The sequence below is a fragment of the Hirundo rustica genome, chromosome 1 (assembly GCF_015227805.2).
Source record: "Hirundo rustica isolate bHirRus1 chromosome 1, bHirRus1.pri.v3, whole genome shotgun sequence".
Classification (NCBI taxonomy): domain Eukaryota; kingdom Metazoa; phylum Chordata; class Aves; order Passeriformes; family Hirundinidae; genus Hirundo; species Hirundo rustica.
The window spans coordinates 152,020,551-152,036,906 of record NC_053450.1 but is presented as its reverse complement, the minus strand read 5'-3'; the positions used below and the strand labels follow the sequence as shown (position 1 = coordinate 152,036,906).

At 48.5% G+C, this 16,356-nt stretch overlaps 1 protein-coding gene across 2 annotated transcripts in view; it reads right to left on the bottom strand.

Annotated features, from left to right (window-relative positions):
• The window catches only part of PLCD1 (phospholipase C delta 1), a 50,822-nt gene that overhangs the window by 29,362 nt on the left and 5,104 nt on the right, over positions 1–16,356 (bottom strand). Inside the window, exons 1-2 of one of the 2 annotated variants that reach the window (XM_040080598.2) lie at positions 13,213–13,447; positions 8,957–9,121 (exon numbers count right to left, since the gene is read on the bottom strand). In XM_040080598.2, coding sequence (XP_039936532.1) covers positions 8,957–9,121; positions 13,213–13,312 — 265 coding nt within the window. In that variant the 5' untranslated portion in view covers positions 13,313–13,447. Of the gene's footprint in view, positions 1–8,956; positions 9,122–13,212; positions 13,448–16,356 lie in introns of those variants that run through there. The other variant, XM_040080608.2, reaches the window with a different exon arrangement.

Sequence of the window (16,356 nt, the reverse complement as noted above, 5' to 3'; positions counted from 1 at the left end):
AAAAAGTCTGAAGTTTATTCAGGCTTCTTTTATAGCCAGTGGGAAATAAAGCAGCTTTTGGAACACAGCTGCTCTGTCCTATTCAAACAAAATCTTCAGGGTAAGATAAGCTATACCCTTAATCCATGGCTACACTGGACCCTTGACCAGAAAGGAAGTGCATGCTGTGCATCTCATATTTAGACAGTCCATAAACATGGGATTCTCCCCCCCACCAGGTCTCTTCTGCTCATGGCAGTGAAGTGGAAGGATCATCCTGTTATTCCTCTTCACCTGCCAGCTGCTCACCACTGCTTGGCTCACAAGAGTTATTGTCCTGCAGAACGGCTCCTTGGTCTGCTTGTGCAATCAATCCCTAAACTTCGGGTTGGCAACGGCCTCGTGTTTCCAAGACCAGAAAATCTGATGTTAAATTTTGGAAATTTAGAATGGATTCTTTGGAAACCATTACGTGGCTGCATGAATCCACTGGAAAAGAGAGCTGTGTGGGAGGAAAAAAAAGATTGATAACCTGTGTCTGGAAGGGCTGCCTTGATCTTTTCAGTGTGTGCTGAGAAGAAGATGATGGAGATAAAACAGCTCAATACAGGAAGGGTACAAGGAAGGCTGAAGAGCAGGACTGGTGTCTATTGTAGTCACACAAGAGAGGAGAATAACTATCACCACAGGAACTGTTAAAAGGCAGGGTAAGGAAGGACACTTTTTATAGCTTTCCATAGCTTGGTTGTGTGCACTGTTTTCATCTCTATCAATAAAAAAGCTGAAGCCAAAGGACTCAGCCCACACCATCTGTTAAAGTTATCTCTTTTCTGGAAAATTGTAACCCAGCGTGAGTACTTTATCAGCTGCTCCCAGCCCAGGCAGCGACTGTACTCTATTAGGAGTCCCAAACTCTGTGTTCAGCTGAGCTATCTGCAAGGAGAAATCAAAAATAACTGGGGGACAGAGATGTTTCACAGCAGAGGAACTCTCGCAGCAAGCAGCCATCAATCACAACTCCCTGCAGCATCCCTGCTCCTTCCCCATCACGCCACAGCGGGGAGATAACCACAAGCAGAAGAGAATCTGGAAAGTTTGCATCTACTCCCGAGTGCTTGCGTCTGCTGAAGAGGTGGTTTGTAGAGAGCCCAAAACATGACGCACAGCACAAGGAAGGCTGTGTTCTTCCTGGCCTCCAGACACCGACTCACACAGGTTACATCCTGGTCAGCCTTCCTGGCTGCTGTGGAAGCTGCTGGGACAGCCAAAGGCTCCCCAGTGACACGGACACACAGCAGCCTTCCCTGGAGCCAGCGAAATTCCTCCTGTCTGAACTACTCTCAGGGAGATGTGGAGAACTTTCTTTCTAGCCCTCCTTTCAGTTTTCATCACTGGCTCCTGCTCTTGTGCTTCTCCCTTGCTGATTTCAGTCCAGTGCCTTTCTCCTCTTTCACCCCTGGCATCAGCAGGCAGGGAGGAGTCAGGCCCTCAGGATTCTTTTGACAGCCATGGTATTTTCAAGCAACCAGCACGTATCTTTTGGGTCTCTCTCTTGACTGGGATTTCTCTCTTCATGGCTTTCAAGGAGATTGGTGTTACACTTGCAAACTCATCTTCTCATGCAGAAGGAATACCTCCTTAAAAAAAATAAACTGGATGATCTTTAAGGTCCCTTTCAACCCAAGCTACTCTACAATTTTGGTGTAGTAGAGCAAGAAGGACGAGCCTGACAACGTTCCTAATGATGCAAGTACTTGTCTGAGGAGCCCTGGCCTCTCCATCTCTTCTCTCATCACTGCTCCACAATTGTAATGTCCAGACTCTGCTGGGAGCATGAGCAGTGAACTCTGGTAATCCTAAGGAATAGAGGGAAAGGAAGAATAAAGGCAAAGAACAATCCCTTTGTTTTCCTCCTGCTTGATAGGCAGAGTCAAGAGTATTTGTCAAGAGAGAAAGAAACTGGACCTGCACCTCCTGCAAACTACTGAGCATGTGAAGGACAAGGACTGGCAGGTGTTTCCCCCTTCTTGTGCCTTTGCTGATGAAGTGGGAGAGGAAGGTCAGTGTATGGGCATTGCCAAAACAGCCTCCCTTGAGTTCCTCCTTAGGGAAGGGGACAGCTTTTTCACTCTGGGGGAAGAACTCCTCAGATCCTTTCCTCATCCTACCCCCTGTCAGTATCAGGCAATCTGTGCAATGTGGCATTCAGTCACGCTGAATTACTCCATCCCACTCTAATTGGCTCAGTAAGTCACTTCTGTTTACTGTCAAGAAATGCAGATGAGAAACGTGCTCAGCCGTACAGAGCCCGCACACCATCCTGCATGTCTGCAGAGAGGCCAGACCCTCACCAGCTGCACCTCGGCTCAGCATCTTGTCAGGAACAGATGACAGCTGCTACCTGACCCCAGGACCATTCTGCAGAGACGCTACACGGATTTCACAACATGCTGAGTGTGCCCCGTGTGCTGCTCTGGCTTTGGTTTCGCCCCGGGAAGAGCCGTTCAGCTGATTTTGGTTTCACCGGGGGTGGCTGATGCTAATGGCCAAGCACAGTTGAGATCAGGACCTTTATAATCAGCAGGAGCTGAAGCACTGTCAGCCCCCTGAGCTGGGAACACCAAAGGCCATCCATCACCCTCCTCCCTGAGGGATTCTTGAACATCATGACTCACGGGTGGGCTCAGCACGAGCCCCGCTGTGCCGCGCCTTCCCAGCCCTGCCGGCACTGCTCTTTCATCTCCCCGTGTGTGAACGACGGCAGGTCCCAGCTGCCAATTCCTCGTCCATTCTCTTCTCCACTCCCCCTGCACCGACACGCTCAGCAGGTCGGTCTGACTCCAGATCTGCTGCACAGCACTCTGCCCTCATTGCTGGCGTGTGTTTACCAGCTGGCAGCACAACGCACACGCAATTTTACAGGTTGTTTGGAAATACCCTTTCATGTAAGGTCTTTACCCAGTCTTTCAGTCTACCCATCATGGAGCAATGAAGCAAAGAGAGTGATTTCTATTTACATTCCTTCCACACAACCAGGGCCCTGCAAACTATTTTGGCGACCAGTTCCTACTTCCCCCTGCCACCACAGCACCGCTAAATTTGGATCTGAGGCTCTCAACACTTCTGCCTTTGCACTTAACATATGCTACGGAGAATAAGGTCAATATTTGTCGGCGCGCTGCCTGTGATGAAAACCATCCCAGCGACGCCCGCGGTGGCCTGATTCAAAACTCAATCGAAGAAACAGGCAGCTCTGCATCTGAAATGACGTGCTGGATGGCTTGAGCCATTTTGATAAAAAACTAACGAGGCCCACAGACAGACGGTTTTGTTTTCGCAGCTGACGGCCGCCTTGCATAACACGTTCGCATCAGCAGATATTTTTCCAGGGATAAATGCATGTCTGACCACGAAAGCAATGACTCCTCAAGAAACTGCAGAAGGAAGCTGTGGGCGCAGCCAGCTACCTGCTGCGTGCACACAGGTTGCTGAGAGTTTCTGTTGACTTTAGACACTTACCAGGAACAACTTCAAGCTTTTGCCTCTTGACTCAAGCAAACACAGAGAATATTATATCCTTCCTGTTCTTCTGCAAGCAAGCTCAGGACATTAATACAATGGAGACAATAATTTATTCTTCCACAAAAGTGGTGTGGTATGTTCACTGCATGGTATTTTAAGGATATTCATAAATTTCACAGCAAGCCAAAAGCAAAGGGAAAAGTTTTCTGCTGAACACTGGTACTAGGCTATAAACATAAACCTTTTGTGCTATGTTTAAAGCAAGCAAAAAATATTCTATAACTGTGCCAGAAACCAGAGGAACAGAAATAAATTCTGTGCATTTTCAATAGTGAGAATAACTAATCATAAGATCAAAAAATCAGTTTCACGACTTTAAGTTATTATACAGTCATCACTTGCAACACTCAGTAGTGCAGCTGAGTTTAGCTCAGCTCCCAAAACTGATTATTTTAATAAAAAAAAAAAAAAAAAAAAAATCAGAAAAAGAAAAAATCCAACAATAGTAGTTTTTACGTAAAGCTTTGGGCCAGAAATGGAAATATTTCAGCTCCAGCTCCTGACGTTCTCTCTTGACTTCACCGCTCGTGACTCAACGATGCAGCCCCAGTGAGTCATCCCTGGTTCAGTGTGTGAAGCTTTTCACGGCTGTCATGGAAAACGTCACCTCCCTGAGCCTCCAGGAGAGACACAGTGCTGGAGACACCAAAGCACCATCTCTGGGCCCCCCACCTAGTGCCCCTAAACTTAATCGACTCGTTCAGCCTTTTCCTTCTGCCTTTGAACACCCTGCTTCTCCACCTACTGCTCAAAAGGATGATTCACTGGAAAGTTTTCAACCATTCCCACAAATCCCCAAGTTGAGAGAGTTTTTAAAGGGATTGAGTCTGGCTTAAGTGAGCTCACAACTAGGGATTACAGCTGGTTTAAGAAAATACTTTCAAAAATCAATTTCACTGAAAGCAGCAAATGTGTTTTTCCTCTTCTTTTTTTTTTTTTTTTTTTTCCCACCTGCATGAGATCTGATATTTGACCACAGCTCCACGAGACAGTGCTCCTGGGAGGCTGCTGCTCTGCCCCCTTTGGCTCTCCTCCCTCACACCACAGTGATGCCCAGCAGTGAATTGCCTCACAGTGAACTGTTCTCCAGCTCCCTCGAACAAATCTTTTCTTTGCCCCAAAACTGTTAATCCAGCCACTTTAACTCTGTTTCTGGAGGCCAGAGAGAGAGAACTGTAAAAGCCTCATGGGCCAAAGAAGCCTCCACCCTCCCATGGCCCTACACATCAGCTGGGATAATGAGAGCAGCGGTGTGTTTGTGGGTCTGGTTGTAGCTCAGACACAGGAAGGAGCAACCTGTGGTAAAAAAATGGATTTTTAAAGGTGCTTTTGAGCAGCCCGTGGTGCCCAGCACCGCTGTGTTTCTGCTGGAGGCAACTAGAGAGTGCACACAGGGCAGAACATGCTTGTTGGAAAAGTGCCTTAAGTTGCTTCAAACACTTTTGGGGGGGGGGGGGAAATTCCCTGGGGCCTAAATGGAACACACAGAAAAATAAGGAATCATTGACAATAAGGAAAAAATGGATTATTCTACCAGATCAGAAACCATTTTGGAACGACAGCCTATCCCCAAAGTCTGTTTGGGTAATGCAGCTATGAAGACAGCATCTAATTTAAATTCCCAGTTGTTTAAAATAAAGACAACAGAGGAAGGTACTGCTTATACCCCATGTATCTGATTCAGGCAACATCTGTTCCCGCCACACCCCTGATAAGTGGGGTTTTTTGAACTTCAAACATCTGAGATTCTCCTGTCTAACCTTGCCAGTCCCCTGCTTTATCTACTGGACTCCACCACACAATGGTTTACAAATAGCTTTTCCACATGGTCGTAAGAATACCAACAGGAATAACAAGAAACCATCCAAACAAAAACATAACCTTTAAACTACGCAGACATCCCTCCTCTGGGGTGCAGCCATCGCGGTCAGCAACGCTGCAGATAAGATTAAACCTGCTGCTAAACGTCCCAGTTTCCACTCTGCTCATCCTTTTTTCCAGCCTGACGAGGGAGCTTATCTGCAGCTTTAGGATGGTTTTGTCCTGGAGAGCAAAGTCAGTGTCTGGTAACAAGGAAGGGTGACCCTCTGCAGAGATTCTGCCCTGAAGTCCCTGATTTTGGGTCTCAAATCGTGACCCTGCACTCTTCCTCTGATGTGAGAGCCCTCACACTGCACCAAGTGAGAAGGCAGACGTTGTGACAGAGCCTGCCAGAGGCCACAACACGAGCCAGGGGTAATCCACCCTGGACCTGCACCCACAGCTGCCTGGTGAAGTTAAAAGCTCCAGGATGAAACTCCAACACGGCAATCACCCTGAAAACTCATGAGTGGAAGGTCTCAGAGAAAGAGAAAGGCGAGGAGAAACATGACCAGAAGGTTGAGGGGAAGTGTTTTTGTCCCTCTCCCCTGCTCTCATGACACAATACCTGAGTACTGCAGCTCTGGGGCCTCCAAGGATACAAATCTGTTGGAGCAAGCACAGAGGAAGCCACAAAGATGCTCCAAGGGCTGAAGCCATCTGCTCTGGGAACAGGCTGGGAGAGCTGGGAGTGTTCAACCTGAAGAGAAGCTCCAGGGAGACATTAGAGCCCCTCCCAGCACCTAAAGGGGCTCCAAGAGACCTGGGGAGAGACTTTTGACAAGAGCCTGAAGTGACAAAGGAGAATTGCTTCACGCTGCCAGAAGGCAGGTTTAGATTAGCTACAACTGTGATTCTTTACAGTGAGGGTGGGGAGGCCCTGGCACAGGTTGCCCACAGAAGCCATGGCTGCCCCATCCCTGGAAATGTTCAATCCCTTCCATCCCAAACCATTCTATGATTTCATGAAAATGGACCTCTCTGATGTTATGGATTAAGACCTTGCAGGAGTCAGTACTCATCTCTCGTTGATTTCCAGGCTCAGGTGTGTCTGGAGCACCTCCTGGAAGCAGCCCTGAGGTGTCCCTCCAACCCTCCCAAGAGCTTGGCACCACAGGCGCAGGCTCACATCCTCCCAGGAGCACGTGGGACACAGCCTGTCCACATCCCACAGCCAGACAGGTGTCAGGGTGCAAAGCCAGCCTGACCAAAGCCTGGCCAGAGCGTGCCTTCACAAAGCTGCAAGGACAAGCTCTGCCTCTCCTGACTCGTCTCCACTGCTGCTATCCTGATGACCAGAAAAAAAGAATCTTTCTCTGGGAAAGGTGTGCCTGCACAGAGTGTCAAGGAGCAGGCATGTGCTGTGAGCCATCACTACTCCATCTCCACTGAGAGTCACTGAGGACACTCCCAGGGCACAGCAGGTTCTCCTGCCCACAGCAGCACTGCCTCTTGGCAGCAGTGTGGCAATGCTGGCTGTGCCCAGTTACCAAAGTGTATCTGGAGCGCAGTAACTCCACACCCACGCAGACACAGCCCCAGCCTGTGCTCTGAGCCCAGCTCCAAGGATTTCATCTCACCCTCCTTTATAAAACAGTCACAGCTGCACCCCTTCTCCATGCCACTGCCACAACCATGGATGCACCAGGGCTCCTCCAAACATCACCAGGGCTCCTCCTGTGGGCAAACATCGGGGCACCTGGAGCCACAGAACAAGGATCCTTCCCATTTACTTCCAAGGACCACGTGGGGTCAGGACCGTTGCTGTTTGTGCTCTCAGACCCCATTATTTGGAAACTGCTGGCTCAGAGCACAGGAGAGGGAGCTCTGAAAGTCATTCTCCTCAACTCACGCCCTTGTTTGATTTAGAGAGAGCTATATTAGCAAGATATATTATATAAAGAAAGATACATATGATCTGGGAAAGGACTTTGGTTTTATATGGGACAGAGCTCAGCAGAGCAGGCATTCCCAGGGAGCAAACATTCACTGAGGACTTTCTGTTCGTTGTTGTTATGACGGGTTGTTGAACTGGGAGACCTGAAGAGCCCAGTTGAGCTCAGGACCCTGCCAGGCTGGGCATCCAAACACCCAGGAGGGGACAGCTTCCAACCCAAAGCCTCAGGGGAGGTCTCATTGCAGCCTCCCCCTTTTGTAAAAAAGGAGGGAGAGGGATTTTTTTACAAGGGCAGATAGTGATGGACAAGGGAGAACTAAACTAAACTAAAAAACGAGAGATTTAGATTAGATGTTAGAAATTTCTTTACTCAGAGTGTGACAAGACACTGGCACAGGTTGCTCAAGGAAGCTGTGGATGCCCCATTCCTGGAAATGTCCAAGGCCAGGCTGGATGGGGCTTGGAGCAACTTGGTCCAGGTGTCCTTACCCATGGCAGGGAGTTGGAACTGGATGATCTTCAATGTCCCTTTCAGCCCAAACCTTTGTGATTCTATGATTCAAAGCCTTTTACAGTTAGTTAGAAGGAAGAGAAAGAAAATGTGTAGAGAAAGATGAACAAAGAGATTAAATGAGGTGCCCAAGGTCATGTGAGAAGACTCTGGCCATCAGGGTTACAAACCAAACATATTTTACCCTGCTACTTCACTCCTCCTACTGGAAATCTTATCACTGTTTGTGGGAGGAAGGGAGGTAATTTGAAAGACCCACCCTTCATTTAGTTAATTGTGATCATTACCAAAAAAAATTGAGTCATTACCACATTTCGCCATAACGCCATAAAACATATTCCATGTTACTAATTTATCTCCTGGATTTACAGGACCATAATGATTAGTGAAATAAGAGAGAAAAAAATGTCAGAAAATATGGAGAAATGTGTCAGAAAAGTATGGAATGAAAAGGAAAAAAAGATATAAACAGACACACACACCCTGCCTGATTCCATTTTGACAGCACAATTGGGCTCAGCTGGAGTCCCAGTTACGGTGCCAAGCTGGATGCTGCTGGAACAGAATGGTTCTTCCTGTGCCATATAATGGTGATTGTAGTATCTGGACTTTTTACAACAGGGCAGAACCTGGGTTTCCAAGATAAGGGTGAGAATAGGCTTTCCTTCCCCCCAGAGACATCTCCTGTCAGCCCTTGGATTCCCACATCTCTGCAGTTCCCTTGTGAGCCATAAATGCCAGTTCTCCCCGGGGCTGCAGGCAGGAAAGGAGCCACAGCCACACACCACACCACAGATACTCATACCATGTCTCACATCGAGCATTAGGGCTCAGACACCTGAGTGACCTGAACAATTTGGGGAGGAAAGGAGCCAGGCAGGGCTGCTGAGACCAGCACAGCCCACCCCACGACCATCTGAGGCAGCAGCTCATGAGCTTGGGCAATGTGACCATTCCTGACACGGCAGATTCCTCGTGGCTGTCCCAGAGCTGACAGCGTCACTCAGTTTGTGATGGAGTCACAGGAGGAATGAAAGACGTGCTCTCATCGCCCCAAAACCTCCCTCCACAGCACATAATGGTCCTGGTTCACCCCAGGCACCTCTGATGAAGCAAACTTTACTCACAGATCTGTGACTCTGGGGATCTGAGCACCTTCTTGGACTCCTGCCATATGGTTTTGCAGTCCTCCTGGAGCTTATAGAACCGCTCCTTTCTCCAGGAGCTTGACTTCACTTTTAGCAGCTGGCTGCCTTTCAGGAGGAACTTCAGGTCCTTGTCATCTTTGAGGCCTGTGGAGAAACAGAAGTGGTAATGTTTTAAGAGACAGCTCAAGAAATGATGCTCAGAGTTTTCCATTGCACAGGGGCAGCCAGGTCTGGGAAGGGAGCAGAGCAGAGAGACCCAGAAATCCTCCACACCACTCCACGATCACAAAAGGGGCTGAAGCCTCGTATGCTTCTCAGATTGAGTCTGAAGACTTTGTGCTATAATTCTCCGGTGTTTCACAAAGATAAAACATCTCCTTTCCAGCAAATACTGTTAAGATGCAAAAACTACAACAAAACCAACAGCAGAACAGTAAAAGCAGAGAAAGGAAAATTGCATAACTTGTAACCGGAATGCTGTCAGGAACTTCCAAGAGATTTCAAATCTATTCTGCAGCAAAATTTCCTTTGCGGAAACAGGAATACACAAAGATATCTCTCATCCTCCTCTGGCAAGCAGTGCCTTCCTACCCCCGTGGGAATTCTGCAGATCAGATGAAGCTTAGGAGAGAGAAGTTTGGTGACAGGCAGCAAGAGATCACAAAAGCAGCAGTAAGGAGCAGCCACGATCTCCTCATTGCTCAACCATCCGAAGGGTCTTTGTCTTTCCTACACCACGAGGCCGATGCAATGTCAAGTAATAACAACCAAACCTTCTGGTTGTGGGAACTTTGGATTTCACAACTTAACCTAGATTAAGGGAAGCACTTAAGACATCTAGAGAGGAAACAGGCACTACTGAGACTCTGAAAACACAGATTTGGCATTCTACATGGGTTTGAGTGTCCCAGCAGTGCATGACTTCCACGTACCTAAATACCTTGGAGAATCTGTCCCTCAAACCAACCATTAATTACAGACCCGAAGCATGCAGACTGAGCAGGGTGAGAGCATGAAACACAAGAAGCACACCCCTGGCTTTCTGTAATAGGCACCTTGCAGCCCTGTGACACTGCATGAAAGGCTGGTTCAGAGCTGGTGAAGCAGCATTTAACTCTGCAGCGCTGACCATGCACGTCCCAGCTCAGAGGAAACTCTTCTAACCTCACCTTGACAATGCAGGTGGCCACTTGGCCACCTGCAGCCACCTGACACTCACCTCCAGGGAAATTCCTCAGCACTATACAAACAGAGCGTGGAGTCTCACAAATAGCATTTTTTTTTTTCATTTTGCAGAGTCCCCTGTGACATTGGGTTGGTTCTTCTCTGGGAGAAACAGCTGCTTTGAATCACTGGCTTTTAAACAAGGCAAGACAATAAACTATTAAGCATCACTTCAGGCCAGCTTGAAAAACAAAACTGTGAGATCCAAATTCCCAGACTCCTGACATTCCAGGCAGGAAACTGAAGCACCAGGTGCTGCAAAGCACCAATGTGGGTCATGGTAGCAGCAGCAAAAAACAGCATTGTGAGTTTGTAACTGGGATACACTGGCCTACAGAGAGCATTTTAGAGGTTTACATCAGGGGTGCCCAGTGTCCACTTTATTGGTTTTGCAGAGCTCAAGGAGAATGCCCAGAGCTGAGCCAGGCTGAAACATCCAGAGTTGAAAGCATCAGAGTAGAAGCTGGAGATCCCACAAAAGTGGCTCTGGCCGCTCTCTTTCCTCAGAATTAAATGAGGTATCTCATTAATTGTCTTCCCCACTACAGCACTGCTTGGCTTCTCAGCTCATGAGTGGTCTGGAGGTTCCTAAGAGAGGAATTTGAATGCTTCCCCCACAGAAAACCTCAGAAAAAAATTCATGCAGGAAAGAAAAAAAGCTGTCTCTTGCAAAGCACAGAGGGGTGACAAGTTGAGGCCAGCCATGGGACCTGGGGCAGCATTCCCAGGGGTTGATGAGAGGCCAGATCATGCAGAGGAAGGACACACACCACAGCAGCTTCACAGCTTCTTGCTCTCCTGAGCTGGCTTCTGCTCTAAGGCAAAGGTCCTACAAGTGCACAGACTGCAGCCTCACTAATACCCCTGGGGCTCCCCTCAAGGTTCCTGGAGAGCAAACCAACTTCTCCCTTCTCCCCATTCACCCACATTTCTATTCTGGCTCCCAGCTCGATTCCTTCTTTTTCTTCAGATCTCAGCTACTCAAGGAATCATTACAGGACAAGGAGGAGGACGTGCCATCCTAGGGTGACACGATGAGGAAAGGAGGAGACCCACCAAATCCTTTGGATGCCTATGTCCATAAGTGTGGAATGAGAAACCCGTTTAACCAGGGCATGTTCTGTTCCACAGACCCTGCGTGCAGCATCTGTGACGTGTCCTGCTACCAGGACATCCCAAAGAGCTGCACCAATGTAACAGAGACAAATCTGGGTGGGCACAGGTGGTGGCCAAGGGCACATTTCTCTCTTCCAGGCTTGAACCACACAGTTCAGACACAAGTTGGAGCTCAGAGCTCTTCACTCTGTTCACCAGCAGTATAATAGCGTGGTCAAAACTCCCCTTTTTGTTCCCCAGTGCTTCAGGCTCTGCCTCCTCTGCCCAAGCCAAGACTTTTTTCTTGGGTGAGTCATTTAACTTCTGTATTCCTACCTGCATTTTGTTAGGCCAGAGATGCAGCAGATGACACTCTCATCTGCTGATACAGGAACCACAAATACACCCCTGATGTGTCAGTGGGACATTACACTTGTTATTTGAACTGCTTTCCAGAAAAAAACAACAACAAAAAAACCCCACCACCTCTTCCCAGCAGAAACCTGAAGATTTCTTCCTAATAATCCCATGGGGAATCATGGAATGGTTTGGGCTGGAAGGAACCTTCCAGGTCCTCCCATTCCACACCCCCTGCCATGGGCAGGGACACTTCCACTAGTCCAGATTGCTCAAAGCCTGAAGCTGAGGAGGTTTGTGGTCCAGAGCTCCATCTCAAACCACTGAAAACTCATATCTAAGAAACCAGAGTCATTGTACACATAAATCATTTAAAAGTTAAAAAACATTGTGTAGCAGGACAAGGATATTGACTCCCGGCTATATACCAACATTTAGCACGAGAAGCACAATCACTGCACTGAAATAGATGTGCAAATCCTGCCTGAAGTGTGTGACAAGAATGTTTCACTTAGCATCCTCTGCAAAATACCAAATACACACTCAGCATGCAAAATTCCAGAGTGCCTTTCAAGGGTCAGGACCCCCCTGACTTGCAAAACATCCATCACACACTTTCTGAACAGAATATATTCAGCATGCAGTGATGTTCAGAGCGAAAATCACTCATGGCCAAGGTAGGAGCGCCTTGAGCACACACAGCACCGCAGTAATCATCATGTTAATACACTGCACTAGGGAGCCTCAGACACTGAGACATCAGAAATGTTAACCTTTGGCTTAACTAGCTCAGGTTTACAGCAAGCAGGAAGCCCAATAAAACAAAAGTTGTCACGGCAGGAGCCAGGCTTGGAGTTCACTGAGGAGATAGTTAGGATGGCAGTGAAAACCCCTATTGCTGCACTATTCTCACTAATCTGCTGATCTGATAGAACTTAATTACAGGCGCTATAAAACAAGTCTCCTCCTGCCTGCTCTCCCCCTCCCACCTGCTTACAGGCTTAACTCAGGTTAGCTGTTTTAAAAGGGCAGAAAGCCTTTCTGGTAAAAATCTAAGGAACTCTGGTAAAATCTAAGGGTGGGTAAATGGCTATTCCACACTTCCATCCACCCTCCGTGTCCACAGGAGCCAAGGAACTTCCCATCCACTTGTGCTGTGCCTCCAGAGAGCAGGAACCAGCAATGAGTTCATAGCCAGGCACACAAGTTATGAAACTCCCCGGGTTTCCTCTTTCATCCTCAGCCCCTGCATGGTTCCCTGGGCTCTTACAGCAACAGACACCGAGCAGGAGAAGGGCACTGCCCTCCCCGAACACCCTCAATCAGAGGCAGTTCAGAACGCCCAGCAAGAGATTTGGTAACGGAGCCTTTGCCCACGTTCTTTGATGCCTCCAGTGAAGCGAGTCACACATCTGGCGTGCGGCTACAAGCAAAGGGAAGAAAAGCCAACCTTGGGAACTTAAGCCCGGAGTTTAGCGTGGAGCGCTGCCTCCGCTCAGGAAAAAAAGAGAAAAGGAAGAGGCTGCCGGTGCCCAGGGTCTGCCCAAGCCGTCCCTTACCCAGCCTGATGCCATTCAACGCGGCCACTCTACGGCTCTGCTCCAGTAGGATGTTTTCCTGGGACGCGGTGCGCTTGGGCTGCCTTCGGATGCACTGCATGATCCAGTGCGGGGCTCGGGGAGAGGCGCCGGCCGTCGGGAGGGCTGGGGGGCCGTGCCACCCCTGCAGGGATCCCTGCTCATCCAGGAGCTCCGGAGGGCTCGGCTGTCACACGGGGCTCCGAGGAGCGAGCGCGGGCAGCGGGGCAGCTGGAGCGCGGCGAGGCAGGGGAGGGCAGAGTGCGGCTGGGGGTGGGACTGCGGGAAGTCTCTCCCACTGCTTCACACGCCGGACGCAAAATTAAGCCGAGGAGCCTGCCGGCAGCTGCCCAGGTAGAGGGAACGAGTTTTCCACCGGCCGTATGCCAGTGGGATTTTACGCGTCATTTCCAGAGGCTGGAGAAGTCGCAGATATCGTTTGTGGCTCCTAATCAGTGCCTTGGGCTTGTCAGCTTGTCCTGCCCACGAACGCCTGGATCCGAGCGAGCCTGGCTCCACCCTTTCTCTTCTGGCCGCACCGACAGGCACCGAACACGGTGCCTGAAACACCTCTTAGGCAGGGCAGATGTGACCCAAAAGGTGCTCGGAAACTTGAGTTTTAATGTTCTTCCTTTTCCACCAACAGAAGAGTATTTTCCTAAGAGTACGGAGGGTGTCTTCTCTGCCACCGATTTCCTGTGTGACTTGGGTGAGTCACTGACCCCACATTTCTGCATAGCTCTGGGTTTATTCTTGTAATTCACATATACCCTGCACTCTGGTACAGGAATAAGCCCCCTCAGGGATTTAACAAGTCACTGATTACACAGAATCACAGAATAATTCAGGTTGGAATGAACCTCTGGGGCTCTCTTGTTCAACCACCCATTCAAAGTCACTTTTCAAGGTAGATCTGTTTGCTTGCAGCCTTGCCCAGGCGAGTTTGGGTATCTCTAGGGACAGAGACTCCAAAGCCAATTTAGATACCTGTACAAGAGCTCAGATGTTCTGAGAAGAATTTGATTGTTATGACCAGTATAAATTCCCTTTGCTGAAACTCAGAGCCATTCCCCATTGTCTGGCAATGGCTGGGACTAAAATCCATCTCTTCCCTAGCCATGACCTTTTCTGAAGGGAAAACCAGCAGCTATACACACACCTTGTCACAGATTTTGTTGTTGTTGTTGCTTGCTTTGTTTTGTTTTGTTTTGTCATTGCCTTTGCAAGCTGCTGCTGTAAAGGCGAAGGTACTGCAGGGACACAGATCAAACAAGAGTGAATGCCCCTTGCTGCAGAATCAGCATAGATCCAAGAAACTTGACATCAAACCACACATCACTGTTTTAGCCACTGTTTTCAACCTAAATGAAGGCTTTCCATCACCAGCCCCTCATCATTTTCAATACAGGTTTTATAAACATCATCTCTGTTTCTGGTGTCTGTAGTTTGAAGGAAGCCCTACCAGCCCTCACAGGGAAGCACGGAGGACTGGGTTGTTTGACCAGCACAAGGACAGGGTCAGAGCCATTAATCACTGCCATACACTGCAGGTGAGAAACTCTTTGGGGACAAGACAGAGCCATTGCATGGCCTTGAACATCTCATAACTCTTTATTTACACACAGCCATTGCAGATCGCAGACAACAAAGGACAATAAAGGCAATTTCTGGACGGGACATTGCTGAACACGTTAGCCAGGTTGTCAGTGGGTGTTTGGGAAACGTCTCCAGCCTTTCTGAGCCCCCTGCACAGGCAGGGGCTGGATGTCAGAGCTGTACTCTCCATAGCACTCCCCTGGGAGCTGGGAGCTTTGTTTTTGCCCTGGCAAGGAGGTAAGCACCATGATGTAATGGCTGGGTGATATTTATTAGCTATCAGTCTCTGAGCACTTCCCATGTTTCACATTGTGCTGGAGAGGACTGATCTAATTAAAGGAGTGGGGAAGTCTCCTGTAATTGCCTTAGCAAAACAATTTGCTTCTACACATCAGCTCTCCTGTCCAGCAGCAACCAGCATCCCATAGGGATTGATATGGGAACACACAGAGCCCCTGTGCTTCACTTTCTCATTAATTCCTAATAACAGTGCCAGTGACAGCTCTGCTCAAAGCTTTCCGTGCCCTTGGAGAATATTTTACTGTACTTAGCCCTGAAGTTTGCTCACGCACAAAGCACAGGGTCAGCATTCAATGCGCTTACATACCTCTCCAGAACATCAATGCGCAAGTTTTGCTGTTGTGAGGATTTCAGACATGTAAAGCAGTTCAAATCAGTTTGTTTTTAAAATGAAGATGAGATAATCAGGACAGAAATTCCCTTTGGGAAATGACTGAGCTGGATTTATTGTGGTCTTGAAGTCATTTAAAGACAATGTCACAGCTCACAGAAGAAGCCTGATGGGTAAGTGTGACATGGGTATTGCTGTTACACGATGCTGCCGTCACATTCCAGAACGGGAGGAAGTGATTCCTGCAAAAATTCTCCAAGCCTTATTCACTGCAGGTAACTGCACCTCAGTGGGTCGTGCAATTTTACCCATATGACCAATCCTAATTAAACAGATGGCCCTGGTCACAAGAGGGAAGTTATCCACGTCCCCGTGCCCAGGACTGGGGCTGTGCTCATCACCCTGTCGATTCCAGCTGGATTACTCACAGAGCAAATGGAAATCGATGGGAACGAGGATGTCAGAACATGGCCCCAAAGTCAGCAAAGTGCTCGAATATCCAGGAAACGGGCACTTGCAGATGGAGTGGCTGCAGTGTCTGGTAGGAAATGGGCTATGTGAGAACACTACAATCCACAGGCTGCTCTTCAGATGATTTTCCAAAATTAATTAATCTCCATCACATCCTTTCACAAGGGAGCTAAGGAAGCACTATTACCACTTCACACGGGGAGAAGCAGGCTGGCTTTTGAGCTCTTTATTAGGGCTGCACTTGTTGTCCCACCACCATCATATTTAGGCAACACCAATAGTGATACAACCCTAATTCCGATCACAGTCCCTTTAGAGCACACTGAGAAAAATGATATGACAAAACTCAGCTGCTGATTTGCCCAGACTTGTGATAATTTAGGAGCGGAATTAAAATACCTGTGCTGGTGATGACCTCACCACTTCCC